The sequence below is a fragment of the Salmo salar genome, chromosome 14 (assembly GCF_965601325.2).
Source record: "Salmo salar chromosome 14, fSalSal1, whole genome shotgun sequence".
NCBI lineage: Eukaryota > Metazoa > Chordata > Actinopteri > Salmoniformes > Salmonidae > Salmo > Salmo salar.
Window position 1 is genome coordinate 72,557,686 of NC_138304.1, and position 22,592 is coordinate 72,580,277.

Sequence of the window (22,592 nt, forward strand, 5' to 3'; positions counted from 1 at the left end):
ACAGTGGCCCAATGTGTTCATTCAGGCGCATGGTGCATCTGCTGACATTGTTCTTTGAATATCTGTTCTTGATGGAAATAAGATTGTATTTTGATTTGTGCAGGTATGAGTGTTTCTGTAAATGTTGAAAAAGCTAATGTAATATATATATTTTTTTATCCAAAGAATCTCTATAATTGTTTTAAGCCAACAGGATAGATAATTAGTTGGATAAAAGAATAGTATCTTGCGTATCTTGAAAGACTCAAATACATTTATTATAGGATTAAAGAGCAACCTTTGTAAAATGTACTCGTACTGTAATACAAAGAGGTAAAATACGAACTGTTTTGTAAAGGAGTCAATCAGTCAAATCAATGTGTTATTCTCTCCAAACCCTGGAATGCTGGTCTAGCAGAGACCACAGTGGAATAGATGACCTGATGCTGGTCTCCCTGTACCCTCGATCTTTCCCTCCAGTTCTGCCGACCCAGAGATGCATACTGAACCTCAGTGTCTTCCACATGAGAAGGGCTCTGAGACACACACGGAAACATAAAAATATTTAAATTGACATTTTAGTAATGTTTTCAATGAGTGATATTCATTTGTACTCACTTCTTCCCCATCACTTTGTGTGATATCAGACCCTATAATATATATTTTTAAATATTGTTTTCAATGATAGCAATACTTGTTGGGAGAATGCACACATTTTACACAAATCAATTATCATATACCCAGTACCGACCCATCATTCAGGGCAGGTGCACCTGTTTTGAGCCCCACATTTTTAGCAAAAAAATATATATCATTGAGTTAATAAAGCTGCATACAAACATGGTCTCTTTTATGTTTTCCTGAGTAAGGCAGCTTCAAAATGCAGGTTTTTCAGCCTAGCTCAGTGCTTTCTGTGGTGGTGGGGCAAGCCAGCAGAAAATATGTCCCTGAACAAAGGGTGTTTCGCCATGATTGGCTCAGTTTTCTGTCACTCATGGGGACACTACGTCCCCACGAAGTCTAAGGGGAGACCTAAAAAATTATAGACCTTTGGGTGCTGCAATGGAGTTACATTAGAAGTGCCCATCTAAAGAGGCTCAAGGTCATTGGCAAAAGATAAAATTATGTCAAATCACGTTATACGTACAGTAGCTTTGATTGGACTGATCATGTCAACATCATCCTTTCAAAATCTTAGCAGTCATTATCATCAATCAAGTCGACAATCTACTGGCAAATCCTTTTCAATCCTTGTCATATGAAGAGAAATAATGAAGAGAAATTATATATAAAACGTATCGCTGCTCGTCGGCCATTGGACATAAACAAGTTGGAAATCGCAAATTGAACAATGAGTGGTTTGGAAGGAAGTAAGCACAGCACAACAAGGTGAGTCCAAAAATGTCTTGTATGCTGCTGCGTAAATGATGTAATATGCCAGGGAAATATATATATATATACTATAGCTAAAAAAGTAACACGAAGTGTATGATGTGTAATAAGCTGTTAGTAGCCCATGTGCCTCATGCTAATAATTTGGTCCCCTTTCCCCTCTTAATTTCACCTACAGTTCTGACTTGGCACATGTAGCCTATAGTCTGTTTTAGAGAAATGTAATCATTGAATATTGTATGAGCATTCATTGTCTGCTTATATGCCCCCATTATTTATCCTATGGTTCTGACTTGGTGTACAGGGAGAACACTGTAAGTACAACCCATGTTCTGAATTCTGTCGTTATACATTTCAAAAGTGCTGAACAAATAGCTATATTGACAACGTCCGTCCTAGCTCACTCATTAATGTCTTAATCGAAATTACGGATTGCCCCTTATCCGCTCGTCGTTCCCCTATGCCATAGATTGTACATCTCAATTGTCAGTAGAAACCACATTGGTTTAAACAAGTCAGCCATATCAGCTATGTTTTAAAAAAAGGCTGAATGATCTGTTTCGCTGCCAGACAAGGCTCCGTTGATAGCCAGGTGTAGCAGTGGCAAGGTGTTGGTACTGCTGTTAGGACAGTTTTATGTAGGCCCTAACAGTTTGTGGGAACCGTTTGTCACTGTTATAGTGCAATTACTGTATTGTTTAGTGTTGTGTTGTGGCTTTGCTGGCATGCATAATGGTGTTTTCCCGCTAATCGCATTATAGAACGAACATTCACACAGTCTTGTCCGCATTGCTGTGCTTATAGTGCGAGGAAATAATAGTTTCTCAACATTTTAAGCTAAGCATTCTGACCTGTTGCATGAGCCTTATTGCTTTAGATATTTTTTGGGATGTAGCACTGGTTGTATGAATTCAGGATCTATCGTCCCACAACTGTCCCAGAGTCTGTTTTGAATATAGGCTATTTCTTTCTCGCACAGAACGACAAACTGACTAATGGAATATACACTTCCTAAAACTTGGGTGCAGCTCTTAATATTGGTTTACATATCAGACAAAGCTTGGTCTGCTTTTTCGGTTTGTTTTGTTTCCTGTTTATCATTAGGGGCCAGGTAAAGAGTAAGCACTTCTTCATAACCAGTGGTGGTACATAGGCTACTCGTCATCAATTCTGTTCAAGGTTTCTGTTTCTGCTCAGCTCTCCTCCCACAGCTCTCCTAGCTCTGGGCTGGGCAGCAGTGTGTGGTAACCACGGTGTGGTTTGTGTTCCAGACGCAGAAGTGGCAGAGAGGGAGGTGATGTGATGTTGGACACTCCTGGCCTGTGTTGTCCCCAGTCTCGGCCTTGTTTGGCGCCCTCTGTGTCTTTGGACTCTGTTTCCGGTCAGGTGAGCTTGCTGCCCTAGATTTACAAAGGCTACATTTATAGAGGAAAGTTTGCACTTCTTTTTAATCAATGCATCAAAACAAAGACTTGTTTTATACATTTAATTATATATATACAACTAACAAACAGTAGTGTAATATGAATAAACCATTCATTAATGCATTTTCAAATCACTAAGCATATCTTCATGTAGATTACTGATAAAGACACCAACAAACTAGCAGGCTAACTGTTCATATACAGTGCCTTATGGAAAGTATTCAGACCCCTCGACTTTTTTTTACACTTTGTTAGGTTACATCCTTATTCTAAAACTGATTAAATAAAAAAAATCCCAAATTGTAAATCAATAATTGGAAATTAAATACCAGAAGTGTACCACTAGGTGGCAGTGAAGTATATTGTTGCTGTATTGATGCTGTGACTACAGCTTTTCAATAGTGAAGTGTTTTTCAGCGTCGTCCAAACTAACATTTTGGAGTTATATGTACTTATAAAGCACTCTTTTCCCAAAACAACTGTTTGAAAATATGTGGTTAGATAAGGCGGGGTCACTGGAAATAAAGTATAATGTAACTAAACAACGCACTCTTATTTTAAGATTTGAACACATCCATAATAGTAGCCTATCAGGTAAAGGCTACATTTACACCGCAAACATCTCAAGCAATCTTATGTTAATCCTATGACTATAACAAATGAACCTTGTTACTTAGTTGATTTAGAATTGTATTGATCTGATGTTACATCTGTTCATTTTCTGATCATATTGTGTATGATTAAGGCAAACCTATTTACTTATCTATCAAACATTGTCTGCCTGGATTACAACACTTCCTTAAGCAGCAGACCATAAGGACGGATGGAGTTTTCCACAATAGCTCTCTCTTGAACAGGAGATGATCCCTCAGGCACATAAACCAGCCAGTAACTCTCTCTCCGACACTGTTGCCTTTTCTGGGGGTTGATCCTATTCTGTAGCACCACCTTGTAGGTTTTGTTATCTACTTTGGACGTGAATCTCTTGGAGAACTTCTCAGCTACGTTAATGTCCGGTGTTGAGTACACTCCTCTTCCGACAGTAGCACCATCTCCATCTTTCCTGATGATGCCCTGGGATCCGTCCATAGCAGGTCCGTGGTAGGACACTGGCCAGGCCTCGTCTCCGGTCCCCAACCATCCATCTCCATCCCTGTATTTGTTCAACACCTTCAGGGCAATGCGGTTCCAGCCACAGGGTCGGACGTACTGCTCCTTTCCCCGAGTAAACACTGCTTCACCATCCTTAACATTTGTAAAGTCGTAGTCATACCGAGAATCAAGAAACTCTTTCACGTTCACAGAAACAGTGGTTTGTGGAATGGATGCGGCGGATGGGGCATCTGGTAAAGCTAAGGCACCTTTTAAAGACAATGTCCCCAAACTTGGGTACTCCAACTCTAGAAGGCCCTCTTGTACGTAGAACTCCTTTAGTGCGACCACATTGACAAAGTCCTGTGGGGTTAGTGAAAGTGTTCCCGCGGTGGTTGATTCCACTTTGCAACCTGAGACAGCAGACAGAGCCTCCAAGATGAGATTTACGTTTGGCATGGTGAGAGTTAGAAATCTTGAAAACATTGACGGTATGAAGACTTCACAGAGAGCAGAAAACTCCTTCCTGTGTGTGATCAGACACGAAGGCGTCTGCTCTTGTAATTTCACTTATACATAGACTGTGCTGTGAAATGTAATTTTTACTTTCACTTTCTGTTGCAGTGACTGGAAAAACAAGATGGCGTACGGTAAAAGTACACTGACTGTGCAAAACATTAGGAACACCTTCCTAATATTGACTTGCACCCCCTTTTGCCCTCAGAACAGCCTCAATTCGTTGGGACGTGGAATCTACTAGGTGTCGGTCGCATTCCACTGGGATGCTGGCCCATGTTGACTCCAATGCTTCCCACAGTTGTGTCAAGTTGGCTGAATGTCCTTTGGGTGGTGGACCATTCTTGATACACACGGGAAACTGTTGTCGTGAAAACCCCAGCAGAGTAGCAGTTCTAACACGTTCAAATGCAGTTAAATATATGTTCTTGTCCATTCACATTCTGAACTGCACACATACACAATCCATGTCTCAAGGCTTAGAAATCCTTTTTTAACCTGTCTCTTCCCCTTCATATACACTTATTGAAGTGGATTTAACAGGTGAACGCAATAAGGGATCATAGCTTTCGCCTGGATTCACCTGGTCGGTCTATGGCGTGGTCTCGTGAGGCTCAGTTGGTAGAGCATGGTGTTTGCAACGCCAGGGTTGTGGGTTCGATTCCCACGGGGGACCAGTACGGGAAAGAATGGATGAAATGTATGCATTCACTACTGTAAGTCGCTCTAGATAAGAGCGTCTGCTGAATGACTAAAATGTAAAAAATGAAAGAGCGGGTGATCATAATGTTTTGTGCACTCAGTGTAGATGTAGTGAACAAATCTTGATCATCCCCATTATTGTTGTGGTTGAATGATAGCAGCAAAAACAGAAGTGAATGTAAACGCTTAAGACTTGTAAATAGTTTACTTAAACTTTTATTTTGTAATGTCCCTTTATCTTTTGCAAATCTGCAGTAATTTAAATGTTTTTGATTTCAAAACCCCAATTATAACCCCAATTTATAATCTTGTTTTTATATTCTCAAAACATTGTAGTCGATATCCTCGCTTATAAACCCAGGGTTGTTAAAACATGATTAAAGCTATCATTTTGATCTCATGGATGGTCAGTCCTTGCATCAATAGTGCTGTCTATGAATTTAAGAGTAGTTCTATTTCTTCAGCCCCATTGGTCAGCTATTTACCCAAACAATGGCGGGATAAACCATTTGTTATTGTTTGAACTGCAGATTGCCTCTATGAATTGTTTCCTCTTTCAGGTAAAACATATTTGTGTAGCACCTGTGTGAACAGGAATTCAAGTCTCAAGGTAAAAGTACTTATCTTAGTCATAATCGTTAGGACTAAACCTTGTCTAACTGTAAATCTATGCCTGAAAAGTTTGGATGGCATGAATCAATATTTAATCACTAACGCTGATATATATATATATATCATAAGGAAGTGAGTCTACACTATGCCAGTATGAAGCACACTGGTAAGGCCCGCCCCATTGCTCAGGGAGTGCCAGGATTGGCCCAGGGAGATGTTATCTATACAACAGTGGCCCAATGTGTTCATTCAGGCGCATGGTGCATCTGCTGACATTGTTCTTTGAATATCTGTTCTTGATGGAAATAAGATTGTATTTTGATTTGTGCAGGTATGAGTGTTTCTGTAAATGTTGAAAAAGCTAATGTAATATATATATTTTTTTATCCAAGGAATCTCTATAATTGTTTTAAGCCAACAGGATAGATAATTAGTTGGATAAAAGAATAGTATCTTGCGTATCTTGAAAGACTCAAATACATTTATTATAGGATTAAAGAGCAACCTTTGTAAAATGTACTCGTACTGTAATACAAAGAGGTAAAATACGAACTGTTTTGTAAAGGAGTCAATCAGTCAAATCAATGTGTTATTCTCTCCAAACCCTGGAATGCTGGTCTAGCAGAGACCACAGTGGAATAGATGACCTGATGCTGGTCTCCCTGTACCCTCGATCTTTCCCTCCAGTTCTGCCGACCCAGAGATGCATACTGAACCTCAGTGTCTTCCACATGAGAAGGGCTCTGAGACACACACGGAAACATACAAATATTTAAATTGACATTTTAGTAATGTTTTCAATGAGTGATATTCATTTGTACTCACTTCTTCCCCATCACTTTGTGTGATATCAGACCCTATAATATATATTTTTAAATATTGTTTTCAATGATAGCAATACTTGTTGGGAGAATGCACACATTTTACACAAATCAATTATCATATACCCAGTACCGACCCATCATTCAGGGCAGGTGCACCTGTTTTGAGCCCCACATTTTTAGCAAAAAAATATATATCATTGAGTTAATAAAGCTGCATACAAACATGGTCTCTTTTATGTTTTCCTGAGTAAGGCAGCTTCAAAATGCAGGTTTTTCAGCCTAGCTCAGTGCTTTCTGTGGTGGTGGGGCAAGCCAGCAGAAAATATGTCCCTGAACAAAGGGTGTTTCGCCATGATTGGCTCAGTTTTCTGTCACTCATGGGGACACTACGTCCCCACGAAGTCTAAGGGGAGACCTAAAAAATTATAGACCTTTGGGTGCTGCAATGGAGTTACATTAGAAGTGCCCATCTAAAGAGGCTCAAGGTCATTGGCAAAAGATAAAATTATGTCAAATCACGTTATACGTACAGTAGCTTTGATTGGACTGATCATGTCAACATCATCCTTTCAAAATCTTAGCAGTCATTATCATCAATCAAGTCGACAATCTACTGGCAAATCCTTTTCAATCCTTGTCATATGAAGAGAAATAATGAAGAGAAATTATATATAAAACGTATCGCTGCTCGTCGGCCATTGGACATAAACAAGTTGGAAATCGCAAATTGAACAATGAGTGGTTTGGAAGGAAGTAAGCACAGCACAACAAGGTGAGTCCAAAAATGTCTTGTATGCTGCTGCGTAAATGATGTAATATGCCAGGGAAATATATATATATACTATAGCTAAAAAAGTAACACGAAGTGTATGATGTGTAATAAGCTGTTAGTAGCCCATGTGCCTCATGCTAATAATTTGGTCCCCTTTCCCCTCTTAATTTCACCTACAGTTCTGACTTGGCACATGTAGCCTATAGTCTGTTTTAGAGAAATGTAATCATTGAATATTGTATGAGCATTCATTGTCTGCTTATATGCCCCCATTATTTATCCTATGGTTCTGACTTGGTGTACAGGGAGAACACTGTAAGTACAACCCATGTTCTGAATTCTGTCGTTATACATTTCAAAAGTGCTGAACAAATAGCTATATTGACAACGTCCGTCCTAGCTCACTCATTAATGTCTTAATCGAAATTACGGATTGCCCCTTATCCGCTCGTCGTTCCCCTATGCCATAGATTGTACATCTCAATTGTCAGTAGAAACCACATTGGTTTAAACAAGTCAGCCATATCAGCTATGTTTTAAAAAAAGGCTGAATGATCTGTTTCGCTGCCAGACAAGGCTCCGTTGATAGCCAGGTGTAGCAGTGGCAAGGTGTTGGTACTGCTGTTAGGACAGTTTTATGTAGGCCCTAACAGTTTGTGGGAACCGTTTGTCACTGTTATAGTGCAATTACTGTATTGTTTAGTGTTGTGTTGTGGCTTTGCTGGCATGCATAATGGTGTTTTCCCGCTAATGTCACGATTCCCACCGACGGTGGCGCCCCCTCCTGCTCGGGTGGCGCTCGGCGGTCGTCGTCACCGGCCTATTAGCTGCCACCGATTCCCTTTTGCTTTTCCCTTTTTTTATTTTGTGACACCTGTGGTCAATTAGCCATTAGAGGGGCTATTTAGTTTAGCTGGCCCGCTCCTGTTCGTGCGGGATTAATGATTGTTTCTTGTGTGACGGCTTGTGTTCATGTCGACGTTGTTGTACGCCGCATGTATTTTCTCCCCTGTGTGTGGGAACATTTGTTTTTTTTGGTGAGTGTATATTAAAAACACCACTACCCTGTGTTCGCTGGTTCCTGCGCCTCATTCCTCCTCCACAATTACCAAGCCCTAACAGAATCCCGCACCACGATAGAAGGCATGGAATCAGCGGGAGCAGCGGCCACTCCTCTGCCCTCGATGGAGGAACGCGTACTCCACCACACGACAGTCCTCCATTGCATCGGATCGGCAATGGACCAGATGATGGAGAGGATGGACAGATGGGAGAGAAGTGGTATCCTCTCTCCACCTCCACCTGCCCCGATACAGCCATCTTCGCCTCCCATGACGTCTGGCTCTGGCGCGCTTCGTCTGGCGCTCCCGAGGGAGTACGATGGGGCGGCGGCTGGGTGCCAGGGGTTTTTTCTCCAGCTTGAGCTGTACCTGGCCACCGTTAGACCTGCTCCCACGGGGGAGGAGAGCGTGAGTGCCCTCGTTTCCTGCCTGACGGGCAGAGCTCTGGAGTGGGCGAATGCCGTCTGGAACGGTCCAGACTCGGCGAGGGACCACTACCCGGAGTTCACCCGCCGCTTTCGGGCCGTGTTCGACCACCCTCCGGAAGGAAGAGCGGCGGGTGAACGGCTGTTCCACCTCAGGCAGGAGACGAGGAGTGCCCAGGACTTCGCGCTGGACTTCAGGACCTTGGCTGCTGGGGCGGGGTGGAACGACAGGGCCCTCATAGACCACTACCGCTGCAGTCTCCGGGCGGACGTCCGCAGGGAGCTGGCCTGTCGGGACACAGCTCTGTCCCTGGACGAACTGATAGATATGTCCATACGACTGGACAACTTGCTGGCTGCCCGCGGGCGTTCGGAGAGGGTCCTGCCCGTTCCACCCCCGTGCACCCCCGCCCCTACCCCTATGGAGGTAGGGGGGGCCGTGCCAAGGGGCACCGGAGGAGGTGGCTCCTCCTGCACCAGCTGTGGTCGGAGAGGACACACGGCCGACCGGTGCCGGAGGAGCCAGTCTGGGAGTCGAGATGGTAGGCAGAACACTTCTCGGTTACCTCAGGTGAGTCAGCACCAGATTCACCCAGAACCCCCTGTTGGTCATGTGTTTTTACCTGTTTTGTTTACTAAATTTTTTCCCTCTTCCCAGCATAGGGCGCTAGTCGATTCAGGCGCAGCTGGGAATTTTATGGACCGTGGACTTGCCATTGAGCTGGGCATTCCGCGGGTGCCGATAGATTCTCCTTTCCCCGTGCACTCCCTAGATAGCCGACCATTAGGGTCAGGGCTAGTCAGGGAGTCTACGGTGCCACTGGACATGGTAACGCTGGGGAATCATAAGGAACGCATTCGTTTTTTCCTTATTGACTCGCCTGCGTTTCCGGTGGTGCTGGGGGTCCCCTGGCTGGCTGGTCACAATCCCCGTATTTCGTGGAAACAGGGGGTTCTCCAGGGGTGGTCAGAGGAGTGTTCAGGTAGGTGCCTAGGAGTTTCCATAGGTGCCACGTCGGTGGAGAGTCCAGACCAGGTGTCCACCGTGCGCATTCCCCCCGAATACGCCGATTTGGCGATCGCTTTTTGTAAAAAGAGGGCGACTAAATTACCACCTCATCGACAGGGGGATTGTGCGATAGATCTCCAGGTTAACGCTGCGCTTCCCAGGAGTCACGTGTACCCCTTGTCACAGGAGGAGACGGCGGCTATGGAGACATATGTCACGGAATCCCTGGGACAGGGGTACATTCGGCCCTCCATCTCACCCGCTTCCTCGAGTTTCTTTTTTGTGAAGAAAAAGGAGGGAGGTCTGCGTCCGTGCATTGATTACCGAGGTCTAAACGCTATTACGGTGGGGTTTAGTTACCCACTACCTCTCATCGCTACGGCGGTGGAATCATTTCACGGAGCGCAGTTCTTCACAAAACTGGATCTCAGGAGCGCGTATAACCTGGTGCGTATCAAGAAGGGAGACGAGTGGAAAACCGCCTTTAGTACCACATCGGGCCATTATGAGTACCTCGTCATGCCGTATGGGTTGAAAAATGCTCCAGCCGTCTTTCAATCCTTTGTTGACGAGATTCTCAGGGACCTGCACGGGCAGGGCGTGATTGTATATATCGATGACATTCTGATATATTCCGCCACCCGCTCCGCGCATGTGTCCCTGGTGCGCAAGGTGCTTGGTAGACTGCTGAAGCATGACCTATACGTTAAGGCTGAGAAGTGTGAGTTTTCCAAACGAGCCGTCTCCTTTCTGGGTTATCGCATTTCCACCACGGGGGTGGTGATGGAGTGTGACCGCGTTAAGGCCGTGCGTAATTGGCCGACTCCAACCACGGTGAAGGAGGTGCAGCGGTTTTTAGGCTTTGCCAATTACTACCGGAGGTTTATCTGGGGTTTTGGCCAGGTAGCGGCTCCCATTACCTCACTGCTGAAGGGGGGGCCGGTGCGTTTGCGATGGTCGACGGAGGCGGACGGAGCCTTCAAGAAATTGAAGACGCTGTTCACCGACGCACCCGTGTTGGCGCACCCGGACCCGTCTTTAGCGTTCGTAGTGGAGGTGGACGCATCCGAGGCTGGGGTGGGTGCCGTGCTATCACAGCGCTCGGGTGCGCCATTGAAACTCCGCCCCTGCGCTTTCTTTTCGAAGAAGCTCAGTTCGGCGGAGCGTAACTACGATGTGGGGGACAGGGAGTTGCTAGCAGTGGTTAAAGCTTTGAGGGTGTGGCGGCACTGGCTTGAGGGGGCTAAACACCCCTTTCTCATCTGGACCGACCACCGAAACCTGGAGTACATCCGGGCAGCGAGGAGACTGAATCCACGTCAGGCGAGGTGGGCCATGTTCTTCGCCCGGTTTAGGTTTACCATCTCCTATAGACCGGGTTCCCTAAATACTAAGGCCGACGCGCTGTCCCGTCTCTATGACACGGAGGACCGGCCCATCGATCCAACTCCCATCATTCCAGCGTCTAGGCTGGTAGCACCAGTGGTATGGGAGGTGGACGCGGACATCGAGCGGGCATTGGTGTTGGAACCTGCGCCTGCGCAGGTGCCCGTGGGGCGCATGTATGTGCCGCTCGGTGTTCGTGATCGTTTGATTCGGTGGGCGCACACGCTACCTACTGCGGGTCATCCTGGTGAGGCGAGGACAGTGGGGAGTCTAAGGGGGAAGTACTGGTGGCCCACCTTAGCTAAGGACGTGAGGGCCTATGTCTCTTCCTGTTCGGTGTGTGCCCAGAGTAAGGCTCCTAGGCATCTACCAAGAGGGAAGTTACAGCCCCTCCCCGTTCCACAACGACCATGGTCGCACCTGTCCATTGACTTCCTGACAGATCTTCCCCCCTCTCAGGGGAACACGGCGATTCTGGTGGTTGTGGATCGGTTCTCTAAGTCCTGCCGTCTCCTCCCATTGCCCGGTCTCCCTACGGCCCTGCAGACTGCGGAGGCCCTATTTACCCACGTCTTCCGGCACTACGGGGTGCCGGAGGACATTGTCTCTGATCGAGGTTCCCAGTTCACATCCAGGGTCTGGAGAGCGTTTATGGAGCGGCTGGGGGTCTCGGTCAGTTTGACCTCCGGTTATCACCCCGAGAGCAATGGGCAGGCGGAGAGGGTGAACCAGGAGGTGGGCAGGTTCCTGAGGTTGTATTGCCAGGACCGGCCAGGGGAGTGGGCGAGGTATATTCCCTGGGCTGAGTTAGCCCAGAACTCACTTCGCCACTCCTCTACTAACATATCACCCTTTCAGTGTGTGTTAGGTTACCAGCCGGTCCTGGCACCATGGCACCGGAGTCAGACCGAGGCTCCTGCGGTGGAGGACTGGGTCCAGCACTCCAAGGAGACCTGGAGAGCCGTCCAGGACTCACTAAAGGAGGCCAGTGCGCGGCAGAAGAGGAGTGCTGACCGCCACCGCAGTGAGGCGCCCGTGTTCGCACCGGGAGACAGGGTCTGGCTCTCGACCCGGAACCTGCCCCTCCGCGTGCCCTGCCGGAAGCTGGGGCCGCAGTGTGTGGGGCCCTTCAAAGTCCTGAGGAGGATAAACGAGGTGTGTTATCGGTTGCAACTCCCTTCCTATTACCGTATTAACCCCTCGTTTCATGTGTCTCTCCTCAGGCCGGTGGTAGCTGGTCCCCTTCACGAAGATGAGGTGCCGGAGGTCCCTCCGCCCCCTCTGGACATCGGGGGGTCCCCGGCGTACAGCGTAAGGGCCATTCAGGACTCGCGACGCCGGGCGAGGGGCCTACAGTACCTCGTGGACTGGGAGGGGTACGGCCCGGAGGAGAGGTGCTGGGTGCCGGCGGCGGACGTCCTGGACCCATCTATGTTGAGGGAGTTCCACCACCTCCGTCCGGATCGCCCTGCCCCTCGCCCTCCGGGTCGACCTCGAGGCCGGTGTCGGCGCGCTGCGGGAGCCGCGCGTCAGGAGGGGGGTACTGTCACGATTCCCACCGACGGTGGCGCCCCCTCCTGCTCGGGTGGCGCTCGGCGGTCGTCGTCACCGGCCTATTAGCTGCCACCGATTCCCTTTTGCTTTTCCCTTTTTTTATTTTGTGACACCTGTGGTCAATTAGCCATTAGAGGGGCTATTTAGTTTAGCTGGCCCGCTCCTGTTCGTGCGGGATTAATGATTGTTTCTTGTGTGACGGCTTGTGTTCATGTCGACGTTGTTGTACGCCGCATGTATTTTCTCCCCTGTGTGTGGGAACATTTGTTTTTTTTGGTGAGTGTATATTAAAAACACCACTACCCTGTGTTCGCTGGTTCCTGCGCCTCATTCCTCCTCCACAATTACCAAGCCCTAACAGCTAATCGCATTATAGAACGAACATTCACACAGTCTTGTCCGCATTGCTGTGCTTATAGTGCGAGGAAATAATAGTTTCTCAACATTTTAAGCTAAGCATTCTGACCTGTTGCATGAGCCTTATTGCTTTCGATATTTTTTGGGATGTAGCACTGGTTGTATGAATTCAGGATCTATCGTCCCACAACTGTCCCTGAGTCTGTTTTGAATATAGGCTATTTCTTTCTCGCACAGAACGACAAACTGACTAATGGAATATACACTTCCTAAAACTTGGGTGCAGCTCTTAATATTGGTTTACATATCAGACAAAGCTTGGTCTGCTTTTTCGGTTTGTTTTGTTTCCTGTTTATCATTAGGGGCCAGGTAAAGAGTAAGCACTTCTTCATAACCAGTGGTGGTACATAGGCTACTCGTCATCAATTCTGTTCAAGGTTTCTGTTTCTGCTCAGCTCTCCTCCCACAGCTCTCCTAGCTCTGGGCTGGGCAGCAGTGTGTGGTAACCACGGTGTGGTTTGTGTTCCAGACGCAGAAGTGGCAGAGAGGGAGGTGATGTGATGTTGGACACTCCTGGCCTGTGTTGTCCCCAGTCTCGGCCTTGTTTGGCGCCCTCTGTGTCTTTGGACTCTGTTTCCGGTCAGGTGAGCTTGCTGCCCTAGATTTACAAAGGCTACATTTATAGAGGAAAGTTTGCACTTCTTTTTAATCAATGCATCAAAACAAAGACTTGTTTTATACATTTAATTATATATATACAACTAACAAACAGTAGTGTAATATGAATAAACCATTCATTAATGCATTTTCAAATCACTAAGCATATCTTCATGTAGATTACTGATAAAGACACCAACAAACTAGCAGGCTAACTGTTCATATACAGTGCCTTATGGAAAGTATTCAGACCCCTCAACTTTTTTTTACACTTTGTTAGGTTACATCCTTATTCTAAAACTGATTAAATAAAAAAAATCCCAAATTGTAAGTCAATAATTGGAAATTAAATACCAGAAGAGTACCACTAGGTGGCAGTGAAGTATATTGTTGCTGTATTGATGCTGTGACTACAGCTTTTCAATAGTGAAGTGTTTTTCAGCGTCGTCCAAACTAACATTTTGGAGTTATATGTACTTATAAAGCACTCTTTTCCCAAAACAACTGTTTGAAAATATGTGGTTAGATAAGGCGGGGTCACTGGAAATAAAGTATAATGTAACTAAACAACGCACTCTTATTTTAAGATTTGAACACATCCATAATAGTAGCCTATCAGGTAAAGGCTACATTTACACCGCAAACATCTCAAGCAATCTTATGTTAATCCTATGACTATAACAAATGAACCTTGTTACTTAGTTGATTTAGAATTGTATTGATCTGATGTTACATCTGTTCATTTTCTGATCATATTGTGTATGATTAAGGCAAACCTATTTACTTATCTATCAAACATTGTCTGCCTGGATTACAACACTTCCTTAAGCAGCAGACCATAAGGACGGATGGAGTTTTCCACAATAGCTCTCTCTTGAACAGGAGATGATCCCTCAGGCACATAAACCAGCCAGTAACTCTCTCTCCGACACTGTTGCCTTTTCTGGGGGTTGATCCTATTCTGTAGCACCACCTTGTAGGTTTTGTTATCTACTTTGGACGTGAATCTCTTGGAGAACTTCTCAGCTACGTTAATGTCCGGTGTTGAGTACACTCCTCTTCCGACAGTAGCACCATCTCCATCTTTCCTGATGATGCCCTGGGATCCGTCCATAGCAGGTCCGTGGTAGGACACTGGCCAGGCCTCGTCTCCGGTCCCCAACCATCCATCTCCATCCCTGTATTTGTTCAACACCTTCAGGGCAATGCGGTTCCAGCCACAGGGTCGGACGTACTGCTCCTTTCCCCGAGTAAACACTGCTTCACCATCCTTAACATTTGTAAAGTCGTAGTCATACCGAGAATCAAGAAACTCTTTCACGTTCACAGAAACAGTGGTTTGTGGAATGGATGCGGCGGATGGGGCATCTGGTAAAGCTAAGGCACCTTTTAAAGACAATGTCCCCAAACTTGGGTACTCCAACTCTAGAAGGCCCTCTTGTACGTAGAACTCCTTTAGTGCGACCACATTGACAAAGTCCTGTGGGGTTAGTGAAAGTGTTCCCGCGGTGGTTGATTCCACTTTGCAACCTGAGACAGCAGACAGAGCCTCCAAGATGAGATTTACGTTTGGCATGGTGAGAGTTAGAAATCTTGAAAACATTGACGGTATGAAGACTTCACAGAGAGCAGAAAACTCCTTCCTGTGTGTGATCAGACACGAAGGCGTCTGCTCTTGTAATTTCACTTATACATAGACTGTGCTGTGAAATGTAATTTTTACTTTCACTTTCTGTTGCAGTGACTGGAAAAACAAGATGGCGTACGGTAAAAGTACACTGACAGTGCAAAACATTAGGAACATCTTCCTAATATTGACTTGCACCCCCTTTTGCCCTCAGAACAGCCTCAATTCGTTGGGACGTGGAATCTACTAGGTGTCGGTCGCATTCCACTGGGATGCTGGCCCATGTTGACTCCAATGCTTCCCACAGTTGTGTCAAGTTGGCTGAATGTCCTTTGGGTGGTGGACCATTCTTGATACACACGGGAAACTGTTGTCGTGAAAACCCCAGCAGAGTAGCAGTTCTAACACGTTCAAATGCAGTTAAATATATGTTCTTGTCCATTCACATTCTGAACTGCACACATACACAATCCATGTCTCAAGGCTTAGAAATCCTTCTTTAACCTGTCTCTTCCCCTTCATATACACTTATTGAAGTGGATTTAACAGGTGAACGCAATAAGGGATCATAGCTTTCGCCTGGATTCACCTGGTCGGTCTATGGCGTGGTCTCGTGTGGCTCAGTTGGTAGAGCATGGTGTTTGCAACGCCAGGGTTGTGGGTTCGATTCCCACGGGGGACCAGTACGGGAAAGAATGGATGAAATGTATGCATTCACTACTGTAAGTCGCTCTAGATAAGAGCGTCTGCTAAATGACTAAAATGTAAAAAATGAAAGAGCGGGTGATCATAATGTTTTGTGCACTCAGTGTAGATGTAGTGAACAAATCTTGATCATCCCCATTATTGTTGTGGTTGAATGATAGCAGCAAAAACAGAAGTGAATGTAAACGCTTAAGACTTGTAAATAGTTTACTTAAACTTTTATTTTGTAATGTCCCTTTATCTTTTGCAAATCTGCAGTAATTTAAATGTTTTTGATTTCAAAACCCCAATTATAACCCCAATTTATAATCTTGTTTTTATATTCTCAAAACATTGTAGTCGATATCCTCGCTTATAAACCCAGGGTTGTTAAAACATGATTAAAGCTATCATTTTGATCTCATGGATGGTCAGTCCTTGCATCAATAGTGCTGTCTATGAATTTAAGAGTAGTTCTATTTCTTCAGCCCCATTGGTCAGCTATTTACCCAAACAATGGCGGGATAAACCATTTGTTATTGTTTGAACTGCAGATTGCCTCTATGAATTGTTTCCTCTTTCAGGTAAAACATATTTGTGTAGCACCTGTGTGAACAGGAATTCAAGTCTCAAGGTAAAAGTACTTATCTTAGTCATAATCGTTAGGACTAAACCTTGTCTAACTGTAAATCTATGCCTGAAAAGTTTGGATGGCATGAATCAATATTTAATCACTAACGCTGATATATATATATATATATCATAAGGAAGTGAGTCTACACTATGCCAGTATGAAGCACACTGGTAAGGCCCGCCCCATTGCTCAGGGAGTGCCAGGATTGGCCCAGGGAGATGTTATCTATACAACAGTGGCCCAATGTGTTCATTCAGGCGCATGGTGCATCTGCTGACATTGTTCTTTGAATATCTGTTCTTGATGGAAATAAGATTGTATTTTGATTTGTGCAGGTATGAGTGTTTCTGTAAATGTTGAAAAAGCTAATGTAATATATATATTTTTTTATCCAAAGAATCTCTATAATTGTTTTAAGCCAACAGGATAGATAATTAGTTGGATAAAAGAATAGTATCTTGCGTATCTTGAAAGACTCAAATACATTTATTATAGGATTAAAGAGCAACCTTTGTAAAATGTACTCGTACTGTAATACAAAGAGGTAAAATACGAACTGTTTTGTAAAGGAGTCAATCAGTCAAATCAATGTGTTATTCTCTCCAAACCCTGGAATGCTGGTCTAGCAGAGACCACAGTGGAATAGATGACCTGATGCTGGTCTCCCTGTACCCTCGATCTTTCCCTCCAGTTCTGCCGACCCAGAGATGCATACTGAACCTCAGTGTCTTCCACATGAGAAGGGCTCTGAGACACACACGGAAACATACAAATATTTAAATTGACATTTTAGTAATGTTTTCAATGAGTGATATTCATTTGTACTCACTTCTTCCCCATCACTTTGTGTGATATCAGACCCTATAATATATATTTTTAAATATTGTTTTCAATGATAGCAATACTTGTTGGGAGAATGCACACATTTTACACAAATCAATTATCATATACCCAGTACCGACCCATCATTCAGGGCAGGTGCACCTGTTTTGAGCCCCACATTTTTAGCAAAAAAATATATATCATTGAGTTAATAAAGCTGCATACAAACATGGTCTCTTTTATGTTTTCCTGAGTAAGGCAGCTCCAAAATGCAGGTTTTTCAGCCTAGCTCAGTGCTTTCTGTGGTGGTGGGGCAAGCCAGCAGAAAATATGTCCCTGAACAAAGGGTGTTTCGCCATGATTGGCTCAGTGTTCTGTCACTCATGGGGACACTACGTCCCCACGAAGTCTAAGGGGAGACCTCAAAAATTATAGCCCTTTGGGTGCTGCAATGGAGTTACATTAGAAGTGCCCATCTAAAGAGGCTCAAGGTCATTGGCAAAAGATAAAATTATGTCAAATCACGTTATACGTACAGTAGCTTTGATTGGACTGATCATGTCAACATCATCCTTTCAAAATCTTAGCAGTCATTATCATCAATCAAGTCGACAATCTACTGGCAAATCCTTTTCAATCCTTGTCATATGAAGAGAAATAATGAAGAGAAATTATATATAAAACGTATTGCTGCTCGTCGGCCATTGGACATAAACAAGTTGGAAATCGCAAATTGAACAATGAGTGGTTTGGAAGGAAGTAAGCACAGCACAACAAGGTGAGTCCAAAAATGTCTTGTATGCTGCTGCGTAAATGATGTAATATGCCAGGGAAATATATATATATTTACTATAGCTAAAAAAGTAACACGAAGTGTATGATGTGTAATAAGCTGTTAGTAGCCCATGTGCCTCATGCTAATAATTTGGTCCCCTTTCCCCTCTTAATTTCACCTACAGTTCTGACTTGGCACATGTAGCCTATAGTCTGTTTTAGAGAAATGTAATCATTGAATATTGTATGAGCATTCATTGTCTGCTTATATGCCCCCATTATTTATCCTATGGTTCTGACTTGGTGTACAGGGAGAACACTGTAAGTACAACCCATGTTCTGAATTCTGTCGTTATACATTTCAAAAGTGCTGAACAAATAGCTATATTGACAACGTCCGTCCTAGCTCACTCATTAATGTCTTAATCGAAATTACGGATTGCCCCTTATCCGCTCGTCGTTCCCCTATGCCATAGATTGTACATCTCAATTGTCAGTAGAAACCACATTGGTTTAAACAAGTCAGCCATATCAGCTATGTTTTTAAAAAAGGCTGAATGATCTGTTTCGCTGCCAGACAAGGTTCCGTTGATAGCCAGGTGTAGCAGTGGTAAGGTGTTGGTACTGCTGTTAGGACAGTTTTATGTAGGCCCTAACAGTTTGTGGGAACCGTTTGTCACTGTTATAGTGCAATTACTGTATTGTTTAGTGTTGTGTTGTGGCTTTGCTGGCATGCATAATGGTGTTTTCCCGCTAATCGCATTATAGAACGAACATTCACACAGTCTTGTCCGCATTGCTGTGCTTATAGTGCGAGGAAATAATAGTTTCTCAACATTTTAAGCTAAGCATTCTGACCTGTTGCATGAGCCTTATTGCTTTAGATATTTTTTGGGATGTAGCACTGGTTGTATGAATTCAGGATCTATCGTCCCACAACTGTCCCAGAGTCTGTTTTGAATATAGGCTATTTCTTTCTCGCACAGAACGACAAACTGACTAATGGAATATACACTTCCTAAAACTTGGGTGCAGCTCTTAATATTGGTTTACATATCAGACAAAGCTTGGTCTGCTTTTTCGGTTTGTTTTGTTTCCTGTTTATCATTAGGGGCCAGGTAAAGAGTAAGCACTTCTTCATAACCAGTGGTGGTACATAGGCTACTCGTCATCAATTCTGTTCAAGGTTTCTGTTTCTGCTCAGCTCTCCTCCCACAGCTCTCCTAGCTCTGGGCTGGGCAGCAGTGTGTGGTAACCACGGTGTGGTTTGTGTTCCAGACGCAGAAGTGGCAGAGAGGGAGGTGATGTGATGTTGGACACTCCTGGCCTGTGTTGTCCCCAGTCTCGGCCTTGTTTGGCGCCCTCTGTGTCTTTGGACTCTGTTTCCGGTCAGGTGAGCTTGCTGCCCTAGATTTACAAAGGCTACATTTATAGAGGAAAGTTTGCACTTCTTTTTAATCAATGCATCAAAACAAAGACTTGTTTTATACATTTAATTATATATATACAACTAACAAACAGTAGTGTAATATGAATAAACCATTCATTAATGCATTTTCAAATCACTAAGCATATCTTCATGTAGATTACTGATAAAGACACCAACAAACTAGCAGGCTAACTGTTCATATACAGTGCCTTATGGAAAGTATTCAGACCCCTCGACTTTTTTTTACACTTTGTTAGGTTACATCCTTATTCTAAAACTGATTAAATAAAAAAAATCCCAAATTGTAAGTCAATAATTGGAAATTAAATACCAGAAGAGTACCACTAGGTGGCAGTGAAGTATATTGTTGCTGTATTGATGCTGTGACTACAGCTTTTCAATAGTGAAGTGTTTTTCAGCGTCGTCCAAACTAACATTTTGGAGTTATATGTACTTATAAAGCACTCTTTTCCCAAAACAACTGTTTGAAAATATGTGGTTAGATAAGGCGGGGTCACTGGAAATAAAGTATAATGTAACTAAACAACGCACTCTTATTTTAAGATTTGAACACATCCATAATAGTAGCCTATCAGGTAAAGGCTACATTTACACCGCAAACATCTCAAGCAATCTTATGTTAATCCTATGACTATAACAAATGAACCTTGTTACTTAGTTGATTTAGAATTGTATTGATCTGATGTTACATCTGTTCATTTTCTGATCATATTGTGTATGATTAAGGCAAACCTATTTACTTATCTATCAAACATTGTCTGCCTGGATTACAACACTTCCTTAAGCAGCAGACCATAAGGACGGATGGAGTTTTCCACAATAGCTCTCTCTTGAACAGGAGATGATCCCTCAGGCACATAAACCAGCCAGTAACTCTCTCTCCGACACTGTTGCCTTTTCTGGGGGTTGATCCTATTCTGTAGCACCACCTTGTAGGTTTTGTTATCTACTTTGGACGTGAATCTCTTGGAGAACTTCTCAGCTACGTTAATGTCCGGTGTTGAGTACACTCCTCTTCCGACAGTAGCACCATCTCCATCTTTCCTGATGATGCCCTGGGATCCGTCCATAGCAGGTCCGTGGTAGGACACTGGCCAGGCCTCGTCTCCGGTCCCCAACCATCCATCTCCATCCCTGTATTTGTTCAACACCTTCAGGGCAATGCGGTTCCAGCCACAGGGTCGGACGTACTGCTCCTTTCCCCGAGTAAACACTGCTTCACCATCCTTAACATTTGTAAAGTCGTAGTCATACCGAGAATCAAGAAACTCTTTCACGTTCACAGAAACAGTGGTTTGTGGAATGGATGCGGCGGATGGGGCATCTGGTAAAGCTAAGGCACCTTTTAAAGACAATGTCCCCAAACTTGGGTACTCCAACTCTAGAAGGCCCTCTTGTACGTAGAACTCCTTTAGTGCGACCACATTGACAAAGTCCTGTGGGGTTAGTGAAAGTGTTCCCGCGGTGGTTGATTCCACTTTGCAACCTGAGACAGCAGACAGAGCCTCCAAGATGAGATTTACGTTTGGCATGGTGAGAGTTAGAAATCTTGAAAACATTGACGGTATGAAGACTTCACAGAGAGCAGAAAACTCCTTCCTGTGTGTGATCAGACACGAAGGCGTCTGCTCTTGTAATTTCACTTATACATAGACTGTGCTGTGAAATGTAATTTTTACTTTCACTTTCTGTTGCAGTGACTGGAAAAACAAGATGGCATACGGTAAAAGTACACTGACAGTGCAAAACATTAGGAACATCTTCCTAATATTGACTTGCACCCCCTTTTGCCCTCAGAACAGCCTCAATTCGTTGGGACGTGGAATCTACTAGGTGTCGGTCGCATTCCACTGGGATGCTGGCCCATGTTGACTCCAATGCTTCCCACAGTTGTGTCAAGTTGGCTGAATGTCCTTTGGGTGGTGGACCATTCTTGATACACACGGGAAACTGTTGTCGTGAAAACCCCAGCAGAGTAGCAGTTCTAACACGTTCAAATGCAGTTAAATATATGTTCTTGTCCATTCACATTCTGAACTGCACACATACACAATCCATGTCTCAAGGCTTAGAAATCCTTCTTTAACCTGTCTCTTCCCCTTCATATACACTTATTGAAGTGGATTTAACAGGTGAACGCAATAAGGGATCATAGCTTTCGCCTGGATTCACCTGGTCGGTCTATGGCGTGGTCTCGTGTGGCTCAGTTGGTAGAGCATGGTGTTTGCAACGCCAGGGTTGTGGGTTCGATTCCCACGGGGGACCAGTACGGGAAAGAATGGATGAAATGTATGCATTCACTACTGTAAGTCGCTCTAGATAAGAGCGTCTGCTAAATGACTAAAATGTAAAAAATGAAAGAGCGGGTGATCATAATGTTTTGTGCACTCAGTGTAGATGTAGTGAACAAATCTTGATCATCCCCATTATTGTTGTGGTTGAATGATATCAGCAAAAACAGAAGTGAATGTAAACGCTTAAGACTTGTAAATAGTTTACTTAAACTTTTATTTTGTAATGTCCCTTTATCTTTTGCAAATCTGCAGTAATTTAAATGTTTTTGATTTCAAAACCCCAATTATAACCCCAATTTATAATCTTGTTTTTATATTCTCAAAACATTGTAGTCGATATCCTCGCTTATAAACCCAGGGTTGTTAAAACATGATTAAAGCTATCATTTTGATCTCATGGATGGTCAGTCCTTGCATCAATAGTGCTGTCTATGAATTTAAGAGTAGTTCTATTTCTTCAGCCCCATTGGTCAGCTATTTACCCAAACAATGGCGGGATAAACCATTTGTTATTGTTTGAACTGCAGATTGCCTCTATGAATTGT

The 22,592-nt window shown here is 44.2% G+C and overlaps 3 protein-coding genes across 3 annotated transcripts; all 3 read right to left on the bottom strand.

Annotated features, from left to right (window-relative positions):
- Positions 1-2,843: 2,843 nt before the first annotated feature.
- Positions 2,844-4,492, bottom strand: LOC145860384 (uncharacterized). The gene has a single exon (XM_082961154.1). The coding sequence runs from the start codon at positions 4,371-4,373 to the stop codon at positions 3,582-3,584; it is 792 nt and encodes a 263-aa protein (XP_082817280.1). The 5' UTR covers positions 4,374-4,492; the 3' UTR covers positions 2,844-3,581.
- A 9,343-nt stretch (positions 4,493-13,835) lies between these two features.
- LOC145860385 (uncharacterized) lies at positions 13,836-15,484 on the bottom strand. The gene has a single exon (XM_082961155.1). The coding sequence runs from the start codon at positions 15,363-15,365 to the stop codon at positions 14,574-14,576; it is 792 nt and encodes a 263-aa protein (XP_082817281.1). The 5' UTR covers positions 15,366-15,484; the 3' UTR covers positions 13,836-14,573.
- A 4,298-nt stretch (positions 15,485-19,782) lies between these two features.
- Positions 19,783-21,844, bottom strand: LOC145860386 (uncharacterized). The gene has a single exon (XM_082961156.1). It carries the CDS (start codon positions 21,310-21,312, stop codon positions 20,521-20,523), a length of 792 nt encoding a protein of 263 aa, XP_082817282.1. The 5' UTR covers positions 21,313-21,844; the 3' UTR covers positions 19,783-20,520.
- Between the last annotated feature and the right edge of the window lie 748 nt (positions 21,845-22,592).